At 51.3% G+C, this 22,617-nt stretch overlaps 1 protein-coding gene across 2 annotated transcripts; it reads right to left on the bottom strand.

Moving 5' to 3' along the window:
* Window positions 1–70: 70 nt before the first annotated feature.
* LOC131212621 (transcription factor cwo) lies at window positions 71–19,186 on the bottom strand. Of its 2 annotated transcripts, XM_058206554.1 has the most exons (4): window positions 18,472–19,186; window positions 4,367–4,493; window positions 3,122–3,455; window positions 71–3,042 (listed from the first exon to the last, which is right to left on the bottom strand). In XM_058206554.1, exons 1-4 carry the CDS (start codon window positions 18,528–18,530, stop codon window positions 1,730–1,732), a joined length of 1,833 nt encoding a protein of 610 aa, XP_058062537.1. In that variant the 5' UTR covers window positions 18,531–19,186; the 3' UTR covers window positions 71–1,729. The 2 variants fall into 2 exon arrangements, with proteins under 2 accessions (XP_058062537.1, XP_058062538.1); XM_058206555.1 differs by lacking the exons at window positions 4,367–4,493; window positions 18,472–19,186 and adding an exon at window positions 4,325–4,356.
* Window positions 19,187–22,617: the final 3,431 nt, after the last annotated feature.

Here is a 22,617-nt window from a genome sequence, read left to right as displayed (position 1 = left end):
ATTAGTTGTTTTACACAGCTTCACATATTGTTCTACATTTTGTTAACCGTAGATGTATATGGATATTGGTTTATCTCTTCTTTATTTATTCATTAAGCGGACTTATGTTTTGTCCAATTTTTGGACAAATGAATGGACACATTGTAGTTTTCGTTTGCATTCATCAGTATGGTGATCTGTCAGGATACTCGCGTGGTTCACAATAATATGTATATAAAAAGGCGGTGAAGTAAAAAAGTCTCACCCTCAATACAAATTATCTACTGTTTCTGAAAGAGGGTTGTTGCTTTGTTACACCCACATCAGTGTCCCCCGCGCGTCGAAATGGACAAGGAGTTACAAATCGCATTCTACCTCGATGGCGGTACTCCGAAGGAAGAAACTCTTTGTTTCGATCGTTCAACTTACGCATCCTTCTTCGTTAGCACTATGCCAACATTGTTAATTACTGTGGTCCGTCCGGAATTATAGTAAGCAGTTTGTCCTGTTTCATGGGGGTTTTGTCGGTCCATTTTTTCTATCACTTTTATCTTCAGCGGTCTTCGTTTCATCAGGTGTGGCATCAAATGCATTGTTAAAGCATGTTTTTATTCCGTTTATTCCTCTGCCAATAACGCATTTCATTTTCCATTATTGTTCGTGGCCTAGCTTCTTTCGGCCTCCATTCTGTAGCTTTTTGCGTGTTTCACCTCAAGTTTTCTCTAGGCTTCACTATACAATGTCCTAACATTTCTCACAGTATCACAGTTTTTTTATTCTAGTTACAAGAAAGTAAATGATGACAAAATTAAAACAAAAAATATGAGCTGTTGAAATTAACGCAGGGAACACGAAACTATTATCCCTTAGTAAAGAACTTCCAGTTTGAGTAATGCTTCTTACGTGTCGACGAATTGGAATATCGAGCACTTGTCGCTTAACTGTAATGACTCATTTGTCCAGTACATGTGGCGTTTTCCGTTTAGCTCGCTTTGATCTTTCACGTTGTTGTTGTTATGGCGATAGTTACTGCGAATTTGTATATTAGAAAGCTAGCTTTGCTTCTGCCGGCGCTGAGTTTACCGAAAAGGAGCTAGGAAGAATGACTTTCAGGTTTCCTTCATACCCTCGGATAGCGCTTAGCTCAAGCCGTCAGTTAAGTCCTTCTATAATTTCTATTAGTTGTCTTGATAGTTTCTATTGTTCTTGTAACCCGTAACAACAACAAAGGGGGGCACGGAAAGACGGATCGATCTATGCGCACACTCGGAAATAAGGGAAGGTTTACCTGAGTTTAAATATACACATTACACACCGAACTGGGTTGCTATGAGGGATCTTTTCATCATTTGCGAACCTACAATGGGCTAGATTCTTGTGTGCAATTTCAGTTTTGTTATTTATATAGCTACTACAGCATTATGCTGTTTGTTTTAGCTAAAGATCAAAGGATTGACTAAAGATCGTTGGCATCCGTTGATTGTGATTTACTTCTTTATCATGTCTGTATGGCTGGATTCTCTCCACGATCTAGTACCCTTGACCACCTTTGATTAAGCTCCACCACTGCAAATTGCGCTCTGCCGCTATTTAGTTACATACAAGCTATTTCCCGTAGAACAATTTTTGATACAACGGTCACAAAGAGACATCGACGAAGAAAAAGGAAAATGCATTCTGCTTGAGTAGATGTCAACAGGGTATGATACTTTTCGTGCCGTATTTGCTTTGCCCATTACGATCGCTTCGTCTAACATCCACTGATGAGACCCTCGACGAGTTTGGACTTATTGGTGGCCAACCCGTTGATGGTGGCTTTAACCACCAAGTTACTGCCACCGGTGCTGGTAGGTGCGATTGGACTGTAGTTTACGCTGATGCTGATGGGATGTAGAGGCGGCAGTTGCAGGAAGCTCTTACTCAACAGGTCAATTCCGTTTAGATACGGTAGCAACGATTCGTAGTCCACGTTCAGCGGAATATAGAAGCCTTGGGTGTGGCAGGCAAAGATCGGTACCGGATGGTAGGAACTGTGATGATGATGGCTACTATTATGGTGATGGTGCTGTTGTGTCGGAGCCGAAGCAACGGTAGGATTTCCTGCGGCTAAAACATTCGCAGCACCTGCCAGCAGTTCGTGCTTGATTTCCGCCGTTGGCAGGGGCGCTACGGAAGACGATGCCATAATGGTTAGGCCGTTCTTACTGCTGGCCACTTTCTTTTCCAACGACACGCCATCGGAAGTAGAAATAGTTTGCTGCTGCTGCTGTGAGTGATGCTGGAGATGGTTGTTGGGGTTTTCCAGGGAGCTCCCCAGAGCTGAGATCGACGCGATGGCGGCTTCGGTGCAGACTCCAGGTAGCTTCCGCTTCAGGGACAGCGGTTCGTCCGAGGAAGACGCTAGTGCTGGGGGAGACTTGACGCTCGTGCTGGTGGAAGATTTGGAATCGACACCCGAAAGGCTCCCGGTGCTACCGTTGGTCAGCGGGGAGGCACGCAACGAACTTTGATGATGATGATGATCTTCGTGCACGGACATCGGACTGCGATCAATGTCCATCGTATGAGCGCCGTTCTCATGCGTATCCTGTGAAAAGCGCTGTTGGATGTAGTTCTTGAACTTGTAGCTGTTGTGGCTGTGCTCGTGTTCGGGTGAAGCGTGCTCCGAGAATTTGCGCATTCGGATCGTGCGCAGAACGCTCTCATGTTGGTTCAGGTTGTTATTTGTGTCCTGCTGCAGCCCCGCAGCGCTGCAAATTCGTGGTGGCGACGGCGCATCATAGTCCTGCGTTGAGTGATTGCTCGATGTATCGTGATGCTGCACGATCGGTGCGGTAGAAGTGATGACCGGTGCCTGTGCAGGGTTGTGGTTGCTGCTTGTGCTACTGCTGGTTGCACTACGGAAGCTTAGATCCTTCACGTCATGATGGTCGTTGCTGCTGTGCTCAATGTCCGACGGGCACGACATCATTTCGCGCATGTGACCGATTTGAGCCCCAGCCAGATAGATAGGGCTGCCACCGTTCGCTAGTTCTGACCCACAACGGGACTTTAACAGTTCGCCTGCAAGACAAAAGGGAAGGAAAAACGAAATTTGAATAAAACCTCAGCCCCACACGACAGCGAATCTCGCAGAACTCACTCTTCATTATATCATTGCAGTGCTCTTTCAAGTGGGCCACCATTCGGAAGCACAGTTCCTCGCCTCGCTCGCGCAACATGAACTTGGCTGCCTCCGTCAAACATTCGTTGTACCCCAAACGGTACTGCTCTGCGCAGGACGACTCTCGGCCACACTCCTGGTTCTGCAGGTTCTTCAAATGGCGTATCGCCATTTCGATGATCTCCGTCTTCTCCACGCGGCCCCGACCTTTGCGCATGTACTGCTGAGGAATGAGCCGCGAAAGGTCCGCCAAGCAGGAGTTCATTCGATCGCGGCGGCGCTTCTCTATGATCCGGTGTGACAGTGGGTCTTGCTGTGTGAAATGAAACACGAAGGTCGAAATTAGGAAACCTGATCCACTATCGATCCATTAGCCACGTTAAGCATTGACGACCCGCTTTCTTAAAATCGATGCAACACCATTCGTGCCAATGAGTCACCGTAACATTCGGAAACACCCAATCATTTTCCACGCTCCATGCTGGCTATCAATCAAATCTCAAATCTTTTCCACGCGCTTTGTTCACTGCCTCGAACCTACGGGGACCTCCCCGGCTACAGTACTCGCCACCGTCGTTCATATCAATTGATCGCAAGTAGCGTAAAAATGTTATCTTCTTATCCTAGTATCAGCTTTCTCTTGAACAATTGAGCAGCACATTGCGCAGCACTGTTTTTTGCTGGCTCGGCGTTTGCTGCAGTTGCCGGGTAAGAACTGTTTGTTTCATCTACAACCAACGATCATGAGCTCATACCTTATTGTTGCATTTCCAATCTAAAATATTTAAACCAACGCCATTAGCACGTGATGCATCGATTTTGCTTCAAGCTAAATATCGTGTTCTTTTTTTTTGCCTGGCCAGAGTGAGAATAGATTAGAATGGATTGAACGGGGTGGTTGGATTATGTTGCTGCTGTTCAGCAACGTGATCAGTTTAGCAATGTGATTTGATCAGATCCACGCGTGGGTGAATTACATAGCGTGCAAATAGCGTTTCCTGTGATAATCTACAAAGCAGTTGAAGCGAATCTCGTGACCTGCCATTGTTACGAATGGCGCATTGTAGCGGGTGTGAAAAAGGAAAGCATCCACGTGGGGCCGGCCAATGTTGAACGTTTTTTTAAGGGATGACCATGCACACTTCATCTTCTCAATATACTCAGATTGCCTTATTAACCTACTTGGGTTGATTTTGTAAAGCCTGCGGGATGATTGTGCCTTACCCGTGATGTTTTGCCTCGCCTTCCGGGTGCGAAGTCGGCATCATCTTCACTGTAGTTGGTACTGTTGGTGGAGAAATTTAATCCCGGTTCTCCGCAGTACGTGTAGCCAGGCTGCACCGGAGCCTCACTGTGAACGATTCAAACAGGATGCAAAACTATTAGAGGAGGGCTTGATAGACACTTGGGAAGATTTTTCTCATTTCATGCGCCACAAACGACTTCCAGAACGCGAGACGATTATTATTTACGATCTCTCACGATAAAACAATTTTTAATGTATGCCCAGACACCAGTGCACATTTTTTTAAATTTCAACCGAAACAAAATCTTTAAGAAAACAATAAAAATCTGTAGATGGTACGTTCGTACGAACCACCCATTACCGGTGTTCCCGATGATGCCAATTCTCGGAATGGAGCATGATCAACAAAAATGCACCAGACAAACATGCCCAGACGCTCCGCGCGTCGGTCATGCCCCCGTCGGTGACTCATTGGTGTTGTGTCGCAGTTGGCAATAATTTTGAGATTTAAATTGCACCGCGTATGTGGCAACCGCTGCAAGGATACCCGACACGGAGATCATCGGACACGTTCGCACAACATCATCGCATCGCCTCCAGCATCCCGTGCGGCAACGTGAAGCAATAGGTCACAAGGACAGCACCGAAGTTGGCACGTGAACTTACCCGTGCCGTGGCCCGATTCCTAACCGGCGTCCGGTCCCCCACCCCCTTGCCACCACCCGGGCGCCGAGCCGTCATCCTACGGTATGATTGCTTTTCGGTTCGCCTTTGCTCGGAAACTAATTTTTCTCGCCACGAAACGTGATCCATTTTCAATTGTAATCGAAAAACCACATTTCCCAGACACAGACCACGTGCGCCGCCGCTGTAGGGTTTTGTGAACCGGGTGTGCCTGCCCGTTCCCAGCCCTTACAGTGTCGTGCCTGTTTTTTCTCTTTTCGTTAGCCACCTCGCGCTGCTTCTCCTTTCTTCGCGGTGGCTGTGGCTTGAGGGGGTTCTGTTATGTCGGAATGGGAAATGGGCACGGATTTACAAAACAAATTTGTCACATGTTTCAGCGCGCGCGCGCTGCCGATTGTGCCGGCCGACATGGAAGCGATGGTCCCGTTCGGTGCGCGCCTGGAAACAGTTTGGAAAACAGAGCGATATCGTAACAAACGCGGCCACGTGATCATTGGCAAAGCCAGACGATCTGGGGGATCCCCTGGGCACGAAGATCAAGATTAGGTCGGACTTGCCGAACGCGCCGTAAGGGAAAAGGATTCCGGGAAGGCGCGATTGGATGCTTCCGACCGGACTACATCTCCATTCTGTTATCCGTTATCTGCTGTCACCGTGGGCTTCTCGGGGACAGAGTTGACGCTGCAGAACGCAGACGAATAAAATCAACATCGTTTTCAAACGTTCCTGCTCAGTTCGTCCGGCAGTAGCTTTGCTGGATGGATGCGCCGGCCTCGTGTGGCAATGTGTTTTTGCAACATACCATCCCCGAGTTCTCGCTCGGGTGTGTTGCCTGCGCTCCGATCGAACGTGGGATGCGAAGAACTGTGGGCTAATATTAGAACTCCGATTGCATTCCCTGTGTGAGGGTGAATAATTTTAGCACGCACTTCGGTGACCAACAGGCCCCGTGCAACTTTGTACGATGCGTAACGCTCAACCCAACCGGAACCCTCTAGTGTTGTTCTGGAGACTGTGCCATTGCGATATGTCCAATAGAGCCAGCAAGTCAGTTATACGCCAACCGCTTAGCGCTGCTCCTATCATTCCATCCGCTAGGATTCGATTCAATTTCCCACCCACGAGACCCGATATACGATAGGGTCCTGATTTTGCACGCCGACGATTGCGCGCGCCTCCCTTTTCTTTTCGGGTGGCTATTTTTAACGGGCCGAATAACAACGGGCCCACAGAGCACATGTGCGCCCCGAGCCGAGCACGGGGGCGCGATAATGAAACAACGCTTTGGGCGAATGCCAACAAACGTGACCGACGTGGCGTTGCGGCGGACGCCACCCGAGCCCGCGCGGTACATCACTTCGCGGTCATGACTTTTTATCCTCCGCTCCCTCCTGGCGGTCCTGACCCCGCGGCGGATTATTCCAATCCGCACTTCGGTTCAATCGCATTTTACTGTATAAATTCTATCATCGGCAATAACGCTGTAGCGGGTGTTTTGGTTACGGTTTTGGTTGGCTCGGCTCGAGGCTAAAATTATCAAACACAAAAACCACAAAACTTCGCCTGATGAGCTGCGCGTTATAAATAGAGATGGCGGGCGTGCTGTACGCAACACGGCAGACACTTGAGGCATCCTTCTCCTCCGCCATTCTGTCGCATCCGAGGACGGGGTATTTTCGCACCGCACGGCACCGACCTCCGTAACGACCGTCGTCCCCTTGACGCCGGCAACGGCACAGGCACACGTGACATCCGCGACAGCCACACATTCTTTTTCGCCATGCTTGGCCGCGTAAATATGTTGGCCTGCATAAAGAACCGCGCGCGCTCCTACGACGACGTGAGCAATAGCGCGACACGCACACAGCCCTGCGGCCGTCGTCGTCCGTACAACCTGTTGCTGGGGCGTGACTCGCGCGGCTTGGCTCGTTTCCGTCACTCGTGGGAAGAAAAAAGGGCGCTAGCGGAATAATCTGCACGCCTCCTAACGGGCCCTCGCCGCACACAGAACTTGACGGTGGGGCGTCTTGGATCCGGAAGCGCTTCAATAGTCAGTCAGGCCCGATAATGGTACAGGCACACTGCTTCGTAGAACGCGCTGTCGTCGTGCAAATTTCCCTCGCGAGTTGCGCATCGTCTTACCGAGGCACCCGGGAGCACGGAGCACGTCAATAAACTCGTCGAAGGTTGCACTCGTCGACGGACGCCACCGCGGCGAGTCAGCAAGTGTCGGCGGCGGCGGCGGCGACGACGACCACGACGACGACGACGAAGGCAAATGGATCCGCCGCGAAAGGGGTACGCGCATTCGGGCACTCCGTCCATCCGTCCGCCTCGAGGAGGCCCAGCAACTGCACACAATTACTTTGTTTACATCCTGGCGACTCTGCGTGCGCACAACGCGCGCTGCAACGACTAAGTTCCGCATCCAATCCCGTTTGGATTGAAACGTTTGTGGAACGCGCATGGATTCAAACATCCCTATCTCTTTCAGGGACTGGAGGGGTGTGTCCAGTAACTTTTTGGGCGTTTGGTGCATCTTGAATTCCTTCCAAACCGGCCAACTGTCAACAGAGACTCTCAGTAAAGCATGGATTTGTGGAGAGGTTCAATGCTTGGTTTAACATCATCGTGATGTTTTTGCATCGCGCAGATCACTCCGCAACCATCTGGCACCATCTGGCTATTCGCTAAACTCAAGAGGCCGCTTCGGGGACACTAGCTTATGGTGAAGCTATTATAACCAGCATTTATTGGGGGTTCAAAAAGGATTTCATAGGGCCGAGAAGTTGTCAACTCACGGAGAGCCAAGTTTGGTCGAAGGTGAACAGTTGTGCTTACAGTTTTCTTCGATTACAGGGTCGTGTGCGCATCATGAGTTGTTGCCAAAGGTCAGTAACGAATGTTGCGTGCAAGTTATGCGCAATTTGCCCGAAGCAATCCGCCACAAACGCGAAACCCAAAAGTCGCGAAATTTTTTGAACAGACCACGTGCATAAAATCACAAAATGTCGTCACTTATTGGACAGAATGTATGATCATCTGACGACGTTCAGTTAAACACCAATTGCAAGCACCGTCGGATGTCCTTCAGCTATCCAAAAGTTCCACCTTCAATCACTCACCATGTAACGGACGGCATTTGGCTTCGCAAAAATTGTGAATCATTTCAACCCCATTGCTGGGCGCATTGCGCGGTAACACGGAAACGAAGCAGAAGCAGAACCAGATTGTGCCTTTGCTCGGCTCACGTGTTACTGTTTGTGGGCATAGAAAAAGGAAAACTACGGTGAAACGAAAAACATGGCCACCACGCACCGTGTTCTGGTTAGTTAAACACTTCCCCCCTCGGTCCGGGTGGTTTCCACCGCCACCCTGGGCGTTACCACCCACCGGGCGTGGCGCTTGGTGGGTATTTTGATGTGCGCTAGGCGCTAGCGGCCACGGCGGAAGACATGTTGCGCGCCAGCCCTTTGGCGAATATCCTAACTGTGTCCCACCACCACCACCACCATGCGTCCGCGTGTCACGGAAACAAGTATTTCGCCGGCGGCGGTGGGATGTGTGCGGTGTTCGTGATGTATCTGCGCAAGTCTCGGCGCAAAAAAGGTGGTTCGCTTTCGGCACGCTAGGCCACTCGCCGCACGTGATAGCGGCGTGGTTCGTGGTCGCCGCCCGTCCCTCTAATGCCCGTGGCGTTCCGCGTTTATCTTTCTTTTTTTCTGTGTGTCGCACCCCGGTGCCATACACGTCATGCGCCGTTAAATTATACGCTAGCCAGAAAGCCGTTTGCTGCGCCGTTCACCGTCCGTGACCTCCCGCCGACCGCCCGTTCGGCCCCGGGTGGTGGTGCTTATTACTAACGGAAGTGTTATGCCGCCGCCGGCGGCCGTTAGTCACCTCCGCGCAGTTGAGACCGAGGTTGATAAGTTCTTGGCAGTGGCTGCAAGATTTTGGCACTTCCCGTTATCATCTGATCACCCATCGGTGTAGGTAAACGTAAAGGAAGTAAACGCTGGAAGTTAAAGGACATTTTAAATAATTGCGCAACTCGATGCGGCTTCGATTAGGCAATCTAGTTGCAAGTTTCCGGCGCTGCCACTGGCGGTCTAATAGATTTCCTGATTTGTGATCGAGCGACAACATTTTGCCAGCATGGCTCGCTGTTGGACTCCGACCTGATCTGCTCTCCTAGACTCTAGAGGGGATCAGTACACGCTGAGGCGACACGGGACGGCAGCTCGTCAGTGGCTCGGTTTTAATTAATGCACAAGGGGGTGGTGGGCTAAAGTAGCGGCCCCACGATTGCATTCCATCACGATCGATATGCGAGAGGCGGAATGTGAGTGGTTTTCGCAAAAGAACAACAAAAACACACTCCACGGAACAATTCACACGCTGCCGCGGGGAGGGAGCCGTTGCTGGCGGACCAATTGCGCGAACCGGTTTTGTTTCTTTTCCGACGGCACAACCATTCTCGCCTGTGTTCTCGATCACTACCGGGGGACTGAAATGCCACCACACGGCAGCGGTGGTTTGGTTGAATCTAAGTCTCTGTTCTTGAAAGTCTCAACATATGTTACTTGGATCATTTTATTAAATTTTTGCACCAGTCTGTAGTAAAAGTTAACTAACTGAGCACTGCGCGCGCCCTCTGGTGGAGTGTGTCAATCAGAATTTCATCGTTGGCAACAAGGAGTGCCAGGAGTATTTCTTGTGCGCCCGTCGTTCAGAGGAGCCCACATCGAATCGCGTGCACAACTTCTGGTGGTTTCGAGCGCCCGGGACGTCGTCGTGGGACGGTCCCCCTCCCACGACCCGCGCCTCGCGGGCTAATCAAAATGGAAAACGTGTTTTATTTATAGCGCTCAGGCACAGCGACACACGAACCTGCTCTCGGTCTCAGGCGAATGGATGGATACACATCGATATGTTCGTATCGATAAAAACTCTCCACATTAATCCCGAAGTCGACCAACCATCGCCGCCGTCGCCGCCGTCGTCGTCGTGACTCGTAGGAATGAGGGAAGTAGTTGACCTTCACTACTTCCCGCTTCTTGCGCAACTCGTCGGATCGGCCGGCTGGTGGGCTGGCGGCTGGAACGGACGCGACGCGAAAGACATCACTTTAAAAGACACGTCAAGAACCACCACCAGGACCGGCGACGAGCTCGAAGAGTTCTTTGGACACCTGAAGTGCGACCGTTTAATGGCTGTCCGGGCTGCCCAGCACGGTGCTTTTTCTTTGTGCCCACGAGAGAATGTTTGTCGAAATGCACGAGATTTAGTTCGTTGAAGTTGTAGGAAAAAACATCACAAAATGTACAAATGCCAAATCGTTCATCGATCAAATCGTATTCATCGGATACTTAAAACGAGTCGTCAGCCAGCCGCCATTTGTTAAGAATTCAATGTTCGCGCGAGATAAACAATGTTTACTACCACTTTGAAAAAAACACACTAAGAATACCAAGAGAGGGAGGAAATAATACACAATTTTGTGTATTTTTAAAATATTCAACAAATGGTCAGCAGAGATCTTCATCGATTATGAGCTTTCGTCGATCCACTCTTCGTTGAACCACGTTGATCGATGTTCGCCGTACGTCTGGCAACAAGTTGTCAATCTAAGTAGACATGTTGGTTCTAGTGAACGTTTGCGTTACTTTCAAAATACAACTTATGGGAGGAACCCCGGCGCCGGCTAGCATAAAACAATCGAATACTACGACATCGAACCAAGGTAATCATTCTTACTTATCTATGAAAGTTCTATTATCAATTCTCCTGCACGTCCGCCAACAGTCATAAATGTATTGCGATATCGCGGGGGACGGACAAATCCGCAAGTACTCGGACTCGGAATTTCCCGCAGATGCACCTGAGGGCACCTCCTTTCATGGTGATTGTCGCACGGCCCTGCGCAAGCGTATGTAGCCTACCGGTTGGTGTACGCAACCAATTCACAACCGGTAGGACATTCGAACCCCGTCCACATGGTCACACGGCGCTGTAAACCCCCCCGGGCGGGGTCTATTTCCCAAACGATTCCCGTCGCCGATGGGATCTGCTCGCTAAATAAAGGCCAAAATTAGAATGTGAAATTCGTAAAGTTGTTTCAGTTGTTTAGCGATTGGTGACCGTGATAACTGGTCTGCACACTCCGAGTTACACAGACGCCCGGTTCGATCAGTTTTCTCTGATCTGAGAGGCACAAGTGTGACTAACCGGGCGCAGTGGATAGTTCCCGCCTGAAGGCAACCGAAGATGCTAATGAATCTCCCGTTGCAAATATTTCTCAACCCTGTGGCAGACGTGAAACGTAAACCAGCGCCACGCCAGCCGCCAGCCGAGAGTAGAGTTTCCGTTTGTTTGGTCAGCTTTTGCGCGATGTCGTGCGCGCTGTTCACGTGATACCCTATGCTGAGTTCGCCAATGGCACCGACGATGGTCAAGTGATGGCAATGGCGTCAATGGCGGAAAAAACGGGAATGCTTTTCACCCGCGGTTTCATTTGCGTTTGTCCCCCCGGCGCCACCACTCGGTGTGGTGTAAACATTGAAGTGGCGTACGGTTCGGCGGGCCCAGCCTTTCGACGAGCAGCTACAGGAAAACTCCGAGGACATCTTCGCGCCGGGCACCGTGGCACTGGGGCGCGCCAAATGTTTGTGCATGTTTGTGCACATTTCTCGGGTGCGGCCGTGACGGGGAGGACACACAGGTCTCTTGCAGCACCAGAACGCGGTGAAGGAAATTCGCGAAAATTTACCTCATTTTGCCGAACCAACCTTGGCCGACGAGCCGGGCGTGGCGTTGGGGGGCATATGTAACACAAAACCTCCGAAACAGATTTCTCGCGGCCAACGGAACGACGGATGCCGTTCTGGGGCACCGGAAACTGTGTAAATACAGGAAAGGATGGAAAACGGTCCTACGTAAACACAGTACAAAACTACTCTATGTACGCGGTGTGGTGTGCGATTCTGTTCTGCGTGATTTTTTTTCTATCCGGCACAAGCAAGAATGTGACAGAAACGATGGCACGGGGCGCTTAAAGACCCAATTTATTAACGCGTAGACTATGACTATGGACGGTGGATGACGAATTGCAGGGGCAGGGCCACCACAGCCGTCCGAATGTGCTAATGTGCTAACCCTCTATCCGTACGAAAGTCGTGCTATTTTCATGGCAATGGCCCTGTCGAGGGTGCAAAAATAAGTAAACATTTCGAAAAGGCGAAAAACCGCTGACCGTCATCGTGGCCGATGATCACGTTTGAAATCGCTGATGATCTATCACATTTGCGCGTCCGCGCGGGACGATGGGCGAAGACGGTACGTCCACCCTGCTACACGTTTTCTTCCTCTCCGTACATCTTGTTTATGTGAGCCGTTTGAGAAAGAAAATCTATTCCCAACAGCGGGCCCCAAGTGTGCTCGGTGTTCCAAGTTTGCGAATGGGACACGTGGACCACTGTGGTGCCGGTGAACTGTAGTCGACGGTGCATGATTAGAGATCGATTAACGCCATCGGTCCAAGACGTACCGTGGTCTGGTGCCAGGTCTGAAGAATTGGGACGATAGCCCACATACAGGTATGCTACAGGTTGTTCAGACTTGTCTGGCGCCGCGCGGTTTAGTGGAGTCCAAGTCCGTGTACGTTCAAGTGGAACGCTCATCCTGTGACCAACCCAGGAAATCAACGCCCATGATGACGTGCGTAGATCGCGCGCGCAGTTAAATGGCAAAAACGTGCGCGGCGATGGATCGATTTACACATACTTCTCACGTTCCGAGCAGAGCCGTCGAGTGCTCGTAGTACTAGGCTGTGTCGAACATGAACAAGTAGCTTGAAGCAGCATGGCAAGAGATCGGGTCACGCTAACCAGCTCGTTCTCTTGCCAAACCCGTGTAGCTCGAACGCGGAAATGCCGACTTCAGCGTGCTCCAGGACCAATAATGTTCCTTTGTCCGACGCAAGAACTAAAGGAAAATCGGCTCTTCGTTTCGTCGCCCTTGACAGTTTTTGGTTTCTAGATACCGTTTCGATGACGCCAAGAACAACAACACGAAAACGCGCGTGTGGTCAACCCATTCACTCACGGAGCACCGCCAGGGGGTGGTGAAAGGAAGTGGTTTCGGTTGTTGGACTGGGACTGTTCTGCAACCTAACTGGACCCCGGACTAGTCCGTTCGCGAGCGGTTTAATGAACGATCATGCGCGAGGGACCAGAAACAAAACGCAGACTGAGTAAGTGGACAACGTTGAATCTCTTGGGAGACTCACGCAGACACGCACACCATTCTGGGTGTCTTGGGAAGAGAGCGAGAGAGACAGAGACCGAGGAAGGCTTGTGGAGTTGTTTTGGTTTGCGCTTCTCTTTGGTGCTCCTTTGCTCATCCTCGAGACAACCGTGCTAAAAATAGCTCCCCGGTCCAGTGGGCGCGAATGGAAGCTGTGGGAGCAGCCGCCGTTTTTTCCCCCGTTTCCCGCAGCAGGTCTGTGTTTTATGCGCGCAACATCGCCGCCACATTGCCAAAAATTCCAGCAACCTCCGCCGGTCATGGTGCGTGCGGCGAATGATGGAATTCGGTTGTTCGACTTCGTCTTTCGAAGCTCATTTGGGTGGCGCAGCGAACACAACGGATACTGCGTGGCAGTTTTACGTAGCCGCTTACTCATCGCTGCCGCTCCTGGGTTGGCCGGTTCGGTGAAGGTGGCTGAACTTTTCCTGCACACGCAGGATCGAGCGCATGGCCAGGCATGCATATTTATATCACACGGGCCCGTTGGATAACTGACGGTTCTGCAAAGTTTGACATTTCTAGTTTAAAGTTCAGTAAAATCAGCTTAGCCAATAGGAGTATTATATGGTAAACGAGTTTACCGGCCTAGACAAACGTCGGGGCGGAAGCCAACGAGCTTTGCGCGCTCCTGGAAAGCAGCATAAGCCACCCTCAGACACTCTATTGGCACGATTGGTTCCGCCGTTGCCGCGAAACATGCGAAAAAATGTGCCGGAACAGGTGTCGTGTGCCGATGCACGAGGCTAGCGGTGTTACAGCATATGACGTGACGGTAAATGGGTTACCCCCCCGCGGAGGGGATTGGAAAAAGACCACCTCTGTGCTCTTTTCTATCTCCCTCACACACGGCACACAAGCCTTTGCACGTGACGGAAAATTTTTGCCACCTTCCTCCAGTGGCAGGACGACACGCATACCAACCTTCGGAGCATTATCCACTCAACGGCGCGACGTCAAGCCGGTCACACCCGGCCAGTGATTAGCTGCAGTCGGTGGTATGTGTGGCGATAGAGGTAAGCCAAGCTGGAACACCCTCTTGATATGATGGTTGTTCCCCAGCAACACATGCGAGCCACCGGAACACGAACAGACTGGGAGCCAGTGTTTTTGACCTCGACGAATCGAGCGAAGCACTAAAGTCCATCATTGTGATATTGCAATGAACGTAGTGGTGAGTAGTGTTTAGCTTTGTAAACTTAAATAATTAAATAATTCAAAACTCAACGTATCCGGCGGGAACGATACCTGAATCCGAGGATTAATGTTTAGTGCGGCATGACGCATTGGCAGTGTAAAAGTCGAATATCTGAGAACTTTCCAAATTGGCGCCTCACATATCAAGTGGCAAAAAACGTTCGAGGATGTTCGACGAAAACAAATGAATAAATCTAGGGGCGCCAAGTGTAACCATCGCCCATGGCCAGAGCGCCGCGGTACTATTTGGCGGCTCCTTCGGCGCTCGGGATTTGAAACAAAATAAGAAAAATACGCAACACGCATACCCATGCTGCGGAGTGAGTGGTCGGTGCGTACGAAAATAGGATACACGGTAAAAATAACCGACCGACGGGCGCGAGAGCAGCGAGCAAATCGTTTAGTCAGCTGTAATTTCTGACCAGATTAATGTTACGCGCGATGCGCGGGATGCGATATTTGGCGGGTGACGGATAAATTTAAATTTCGCTCTGCCCCTCCCCCCCATGACGGGCGACACTTGTCGGTGGTGGTTGGCCCACCATTCACACAGCATAACATCCTGCAGCATTCCTGAGACCGTCCGGGAAAAAGGACGTGTGCCGAAAAAAGAACGGAAGTCATGGGAACGGAAAAATGTGGCATTGAAAAGACACAGTCGAGGAATAAACAAATGACGGCACCATTTAGACCGGGTCGCGTCAGCTGGCTCTTCTCACCCGCGGACCAATATCAGTTTCCTCAGGCTGTAGAATGAACTGTTAGATTGACCTTTGGTGTCTATGTCATCAGCATAGGCCAGACTCTAGCTGGACTTAATGATCCCTGCGCTCTCCATTACAGAGTTCAGGTGCAATCCTTTGATGGTAGCACAGGGATTAGAGAGCTTTCCATCCACCTTCATCTGGCTTGTGACGTTGGTCGTGATCTCTCTATGCTGTTACATCAACCTAAGTGACTAGTAGTTCTTGCGGAATAATGGACAAGTTCTTGTAGGCGGTATTCAGCACCGTTATACCCCTATAGATGCTACATAGTAGCCTATCTCCCTTTTTGTGTACGGGGTAGATGATACCGAGATTCCAGTCACAAGGCATCGATTCGCTATCGCGTACCCCAGCTATGACTTGATGAATGTTCGACTCTCTCTCCTCCATTTTTTACGATCTGTACAGTTTTTTAAATATCCTGTTGCATCAGTACGATACCCGTTGGCAGCAGACTGCTTTAGGGCATCACTTTCACCTCCTTCGCATCCAAGTCTCCAGGGGTGCTGTTATTTTCACCGGTTTTGACTTAACTTCAGTCAGGTTGCCTCGTATCAGTGTTGGGCAGTATAATCGCGTGATTTGTCAACGAGGCGCGCAGGAACAGTTGCAGCAGTTGACTTTCTATTGGAATCACTGTCATTGCTTACATTACCACCAATCACCACAGGCACTACAGTGCACAGCAGGTCCTGTGCATTCGAATTGCAAAAAAGTGGAGCTGATTTGGAGGTACTAGAAATGCAAAACACCCTGGGCACTGTCCCAAAACCTGAAATCGGCGGCCCCATCTAGAGTCGATTTCTAATCCTTGGTTCCCTGGGATGGAAGGTGCATGCCATCGGTGGCCACTTCCACACACCAGGCGTGCGTGTTTGTGTGCGTGTTTCGGGTGGCCTTTGTCAGTGTTGTTGATCGAAAATCCGCCCGAGATACGGCCAGTTCGGGCAAGGGTCATCAGCAACGCAATTGTCGGGCACGCGATGCCGGCATGATTGCCAGCATTTGTTTTTTTTCTCTCTCCCTCTCTCGATCGACTGCCTCCCTACCCGCCCACACATACACGCTCCGTCTGCTAAGTCTAAAAAAGGCAAAATAATCTCTCCCCGGCCAGGGCGCTTCTGCTCGCCCGCCCCGCCTGATCACCTGATACACTCCAGATACGGATCCTCTCTCTCTCTCTAGCGCGACCCGTCCCGCGTGATTCAGTGCCACGCGTGCACACGTGATAGCGTGACTCGCGTGTCCGTGTCCATGTGTGTGTGTGTGCATTTCGCGGGATGATGCGTGGTATTGTTGTCGTGTTGTTGCGTTCTTTCGCTTTCTTCGCGTGTTTGCTCGCCTGGAGCGCTGGGTGTAGCTCCCTTATCAGTGCCAGAAATAGCATCACCAACAGCAAAGCGGCTGATGCACTCACGACGAGGGCAGTCGGTACACAACCCAGCCCACATCGGCCACCATATCAGCTACCACCACCAGTAAGCTCCTGTCAAGTGGGACACCCTGCCCGAGGGTGGTCGGTGGCCGCCGCCAGCCGCCAGGAGTGGCAGCAGAGTTGAGCAATGATCTCGAGAGAGCTTCACGGCGGAATTCTTCACGCTACGTGACCAAGTGACTCTATTGTGTCGCCACCCGCGGGGACCACCCGATTCATCCTACCACCGCTCGTCATCATATGCTCGTCCCCGGGGCGGGCCAGCAACCGCCGACGGATGGTAGAGGTCAGGCGATAGTGTGCGTGCCCGGAGATAGTGTGCCTGAAGCGTGAACGACGACAACGAGATATGGGTCCGTCCGTGTGGGTTTCCACTGCTCGTGAGCGGGAAGATACTGGGACGGGCGGGCGGCGGCACTGGAAGCAGTTATCGGCCGTCCCTAGACACCCGTGAACCGTGGGGTGGTGTTGATAAGCCGAACCGCGCCAAGCACAACACGCTAAGCGCGCTGCTGCTAAGCAAGCGTCAAGCACCCCGCGCCCAGCACTCCACGTACACTCTCTTGTGTGTGGTATTCCCGACCCGGTTTGGCAGAACCCGGCCGTTATCACGTTGTTTGTTTGCTCTCTTCCCCACCGCGCTCGGCTGTTGACGCCGTCCACCAACATTCTCGTTAGCCACCCTGTCGCAACGGCACACTTCCGCCAATAACTGGACACAGGAAGGAGGATGGTCGGTTGGGTTTAAAATCATAAAATCCCGACCCCTCCCGAGAACTGACGTCAGTTTTCGGTATAAATCGCTTCCTGAGGGGTGGTCAAGCGACAGCGGCGGCGGCGAACAAATAGGGATGTCGCGAACTTGGCGCGGCTTCAGTGGCTTACGTTTAATCCCTTCAGCAGTACGGACACAGGAACGTGCAAACACAGCCACACGTGACCCTCGTGATGTGGTGCCCCCTCGCCCGAGTGGGCTTACATTAAGTATTAGAGTCGGCCCGATAATGTGTGGGTCCCGTGGTGGGACGACGATGATCGAGCTGTTGTCGGTGTCGATCGATTACTGCAGTGAAATGCATCGCGGCCCGAGGTTTGAGGTTCTTCGCAGAAGATTGGTCGCAGGACTGCAGGCGATGGGCATGGGCTTAGTGGGCATATTGTTGGTCCAAGGTTTGGTCTTCAGTTCCAGTATTCCCTTGAAAGTGTCAATGAGAATGTGAGTTCTTGTCAAACTGAAGGCAAAAGAATTTCAAACGGACCTGAATACACAGATAGCCTGCACTTGTCCGTTTGGCTATCGCCGCGGCGTAATTCGAGTGCAGGATTGGGCCCCTGCTGAGAGCTTCATCTAGTGGTTCCGATAAAAGACGCCGAAAAGATGGCCATACGACTCGGTGCGTTGTGCGAATACCTATGCGCTTCATTTAAAGAAACCGGTCCACGCCCACAGCCGGCCGGCTCAACCTTGACAGAGGTCAAGAATTTACCGAACGGCTGCTCGTCCGGTGGCAATATGTTTCAATTTCACGAGCATTCGTGTGCGGCGGGGCCGGTCAGTTTCTTTTTTAAGGTGTCCCCCCCAACATGGCGCCGCTTGAACGATGTCTCAATGTGGCCTGACGAGACGGTGGACGGATTTTATACATCGTCTCCCGTTGACCGCCAATACTTGTCACGTCACGTAGGAAAAGCTTACCTTTCGTATTTTAAGGAATGCTGTGCATGCCCGTTTGCTGCTTCCCAGTATGCGTCCATTGTGGGGCTCTGATCTGCAGAGATCTACGAACACAGAGACACTCACTGCAGCCCGGTAGGAAGATCACGGAACGGGTTTCCTCGGTTTTGGTCGGCTTCGGTTTTTGTCAAACGCGCGCACGGCACAGCACAGCGCACAAATCGCGAGGCGAGATGTTCCGGAGGGCTCGTTCAACACAAGCCGCGATCGACACGAACTAGGGGGCCAACGGGCGTTTCCACGGAGCTGTGGTTCCCTCTGGCGCAACCTATGCACTGGCCAACACTAGGGACACCGGGCCCATGCTCCGAAACGCCGCGATGTTGGACCGCACTTTCCCGCAAAAAACACTCTGGCACTTCCAACAATATGCGATCGCCAGCCGAACCGAACTTGCTGATCGTTGGGTTCGCGCGCACAAACTTCCGCTGATTCTCGGGGCAGTTCAGTGGAAGATTCACGCACCTCCGTTCGGTTGGGGATGGAATTGTTTGTTTCTTTTCTACCGTGGCGGAACGCGAACGGCCGAGCGGGTGGACCAGCCACTAACCAACCCACTGACACTGCTGGCGGCGGTGCTGGTGTTGGTGCAAACGTTCAGTTCGTTGTTGGTGCTGTTGTTTCCGGGGTGCGGTTGCCTTCGCGGTCGACGGTCTGGGGCTGCGATCGGGGGCTGCGTTCCTGGTGCCTGACCGTCCCTCTATGATGTGCCAGACGGAGCAGAAGTGGGTGTAGCGGGGTTTGCGGAAAAACGAACGAACGCGCTTGTGGTTGCCGTGCAGAAGCGAATTGTGGCCGGTCGCTGCCACTTTACACATCAAATCCGTTGTTGAGGGTACACGCGGAACGAAAAAAAAAACAATAGGTAGTGTGCCGGCGCCGAGAAGCCGGTCCGGAAAGAGTCAAGAATTGAACGGAAAAACAAGAAAACTCGCCACACGCAACACGTGCACACTCTCTCTCTCTCTCTCTCTCGGTGGCGCGACTGAATCGGTTTGGACTGAACTGTTGTTGTTGTTGGGTGCAATTAATATTCGATTGCACTGGCGGTGGACTCTCGATATCGATCCACTTCACAATGGCCCGGGTTACACGGCCACTACTTTATGATGTACTTGACACTGGAATTCACGAAAAACTTATACATCAATGCGGTTGGGGTGTGAAGATCGAAGAAAGTTACCGACAGGCGTAGCTGGTTGCCTGGGTGACACGTGATTCTAGCACGGATGATCTCGTAAATGCACTTCAATGGCACGCGCTTCCGCGATGGACAGTCACTGGTGACGGACACGTTCTAGTGCTTCTTCCTATCGGCGGTTCTGTCGAACAATCGGCACGTCGGCCGAAAATAGACTGGCAACGAGTGGCTCTACCATACGCGCCCAGCCTCGATTGACGGCAGAGGACGTCTCGTCGTCGTGGTGCTTCTCAATCAATAAAATCATCCACGCTTGCGGTCTCTCTGTCGTGTGGCCTTTCGATTCGCACTCTGTATCGCGTTGTGACGCAGCACGGCGCCGGTATTTGTGGAGATTGCGTAGGCTTTTCCTTCTGGCGGAAGTCTCGGTTTCCTCCACGGTGGAAACCACCAAAATGCACGCACGGCACACACTCGAACTAACTCGTGACAAGCTGTCACCGGATTGCTTGAGATCCGGGGGCGATAGAACTGCTACCGGGAACAGGGCCACAACCAATAGATGGCACGGTAACGACGACGAACGGTAACGGTGGAACTCGAGACCAATAACACACGACTCGCGACACGTGCACCGCGGTTGAACAGCTCTAAGAAAATGAACGAAAGAGGCGAGCGCCCGCGACTGTCATTGCTAAAATACCTTGCCACCAACACACTGACTCGCGCGATCCGGACTGGCCCGGCTCGGCGCTGTGTGGGTAGCGAGCCAGCCGCGATAGCGACTGGCGAGTGCGTGAGAGCGATAGACAGTTTTTCTCACTGATTGCCTCGTTGGTTGGTGAGCCGCTGAAAGTGGCACCGATCAGCCACGTTCGACGATTTCGCGTGATTTCCTCTAGTTGACCGGTTGACCACTCGGCTGTATGTTCTTTGCATCCGTTCTCTCGCACTTGGGCCTTGCTTTTTTGTTATAAAGCAAACAAAAACGCCATCGCCGCAATGGCGGCACACTGTGAGAGATGAGCAGGCAAATGAGAGCAATACACAGCACCGGACCCGATCAAGGCTCACTTTGATTGCGTTTGCATAGCTGGCGGCTGGCCGGCCAACGAGAGAGAGTGTAACGATAAACCGGTGCGAGTGTAGTGGTGGTGTCTGATGGTTCCTATTATTATAAGGTCTGATCCGCCGTTCGGTGGAACCGTGTGGAAAATAACGTGACTCTACACTCTGTCCGTCTGGCTTCCGCTACACAATCGCTTCCCCATCCTCCCCCCCTTCCGCCGCCACCGTGCCTGGCGCACGTTTCTGGTACGTACTGTGCCACTGGTGGTGCCAGCAACCCCTTCCCCGGCCCAGCATGGAATCATTCATTTCTCGCATGTGACCGCGTGTCAAGCCACCAGACAGGGCGGAAGGCTGTTTGGGAGGGTTGTAGAGAGAGAGAGAGTGAGCGAGAGAGAGAGAGATAGAGAGAGAAATGTGATAAGAAACGGATTTCGCGGAAAGTGTTCGCCACCCGCCAGGGCACAGCCGTTGGCTGTGAAGTGTTATGTATTTTCCAATGGCGTATCGCACACCATGACCCCCGTCCGTCCGTGTGGACATTTGTTTGGTTTCCATTCCGCACTGTCGGCCGTTTGCTGATTACCGAGTTCGATCACGCGGATGTCCACATCGCGCTGCCGGAAAGGTCAACGGTGGCCTATACACCCACTTTTGCATGCATTTACCGTTTTTGCAGAACCTCAACACTCGGGCGGAATGGAATTGTCTAGCGTCAGCCTGCTACAAACGCGACAGCCTTGATTTTACTTTACTTTTTTACTTTGAGTTTTCAACGCCCTGCAAGTAGAAGCTAGTAGAGATTAGTCAACATCTTAGGTGGAAAGCCGATACGGTGACAGAGCACCCGCAGAGCAACACACGTGTCCGAACCATGAGCATATTGGCTTGTAAGGAAGCGTCGCCTCTCCGACATGTGACGCGTCACGCGCCGACCTCTTTTCGTGTATACAAAATACGGGAAAAGCAAACAGACCTCGGTGTCTAATCAAACAACGATTCCTGAGGAATCCATCCTGCACCGCTGTGTGGTGAGTAAGCTAATTTATTGCGCGATTCGTAGATTCGCGGGCACATTCTAGTGTGAAGTGATGTTCGGACATTATAGCAGAGCGGTCTGTTACTCGAGCTTTGGTGCAACGAGGCAACCCGATAACCGACAATGATCGATCGTTAAGGTAGAACCGCAGATCGTAAGATATTTCACCCGTTCGCACGTTGAGACAATCACTTTCGTGACATGTTGGCGACGCGCCCATCGGGGTCAACGGTCCGAACGCCGATGAGTCAGAGTCAAGAGTTACACCAATATGCGTTGTTGGTTTCTTTCCCACATTCGATCAATGTAATAGTAACCTGCCTTCGGAATACTACGACGGTCAACGTTATTCGTTTTAATATTGCTGTAAAAGGCGTTTGAAAATGATAAAAAATATGAATGCACAGCTATTCTAGTTTGAAGAAAAAAAAACCGGCCGTCCTCGTGATCCACGCGATGTCGGGGTGGTAGATTACATCCGATAAGATAAGAATTTCCGAGTTGCGAACTACAAATTCCCAGCAATAAAGTAGGTAAGTCGATGCCCCTCACGAACGGCTGTTGTATTTCTGTGGATCGATTCTGCGATCAGACGGATCGGAATTCATACTTAACAGAACTTAATTATGGCGGGTCGAGTTTCGCTTTTGTTTGAGACACGACAGATCAACTAGTTTACCTGGTGTTTAACAATTCTCAGCATTTGTATGTTGAAGCAATATAAAAATGCAATGAACTTTCTAAAGTTCACGCCAAAGGCGCAAGTCTAATGTGAAAAATGATCATATTAATATGTGATCTATGCAATAATGCTAATCGCTCGGTTCCTTCTTGGAACACAACTTCTGCAATGCATTTC

This window comes from Anopheles bellator, chromosome 2 (assembly GCF_943735745.2).
Source record: "Anopheles bellator chromosome 2, idAnoBellAS_SP24_06.2, whole genome shotgun sequence".
In the NCBI taxonomy this organism is placed as follows: domain Eukaryota; kingdom Metazoa; phylum Arthropoda; class Insecta; order Diptera; family Culicidae; genus Anopheles; species Anopheles bellator.
The sequence above is the reverse complement of the archived record's forward strand: the minus strand, read 5'-3'. Positions and strand labels throughout refer to the sequence as shown.

What these genes read in the sequence shown, in the direction of transcription:
- LOC131212621 (XM_058206554.1), bottom strand. Translation starts at nt 18,530, where the DNA reads ATGGACGCATACTGGGAAGCAGCAAACGGGCATGCACAGCATTCCTTA. An exon ending in CATTCCTTAAAATACGAAAG is followed by an intron (nt 4,494 to 18,471) that starts GTAAGCTTTTCC and finishes AATCGTTCACAG; the next exon opens with TGAGGCTCCGGTGCAGCCTG. An exon ending in CTGCAATGATATAATGAAGA is followed by an intron (nt 3,043 to 3,121) that starts GTGAGTTCTGCG and finishes TTTGTCTTGCAG; the next exon opens with GCGAACTGTTAAAGTCCCGT.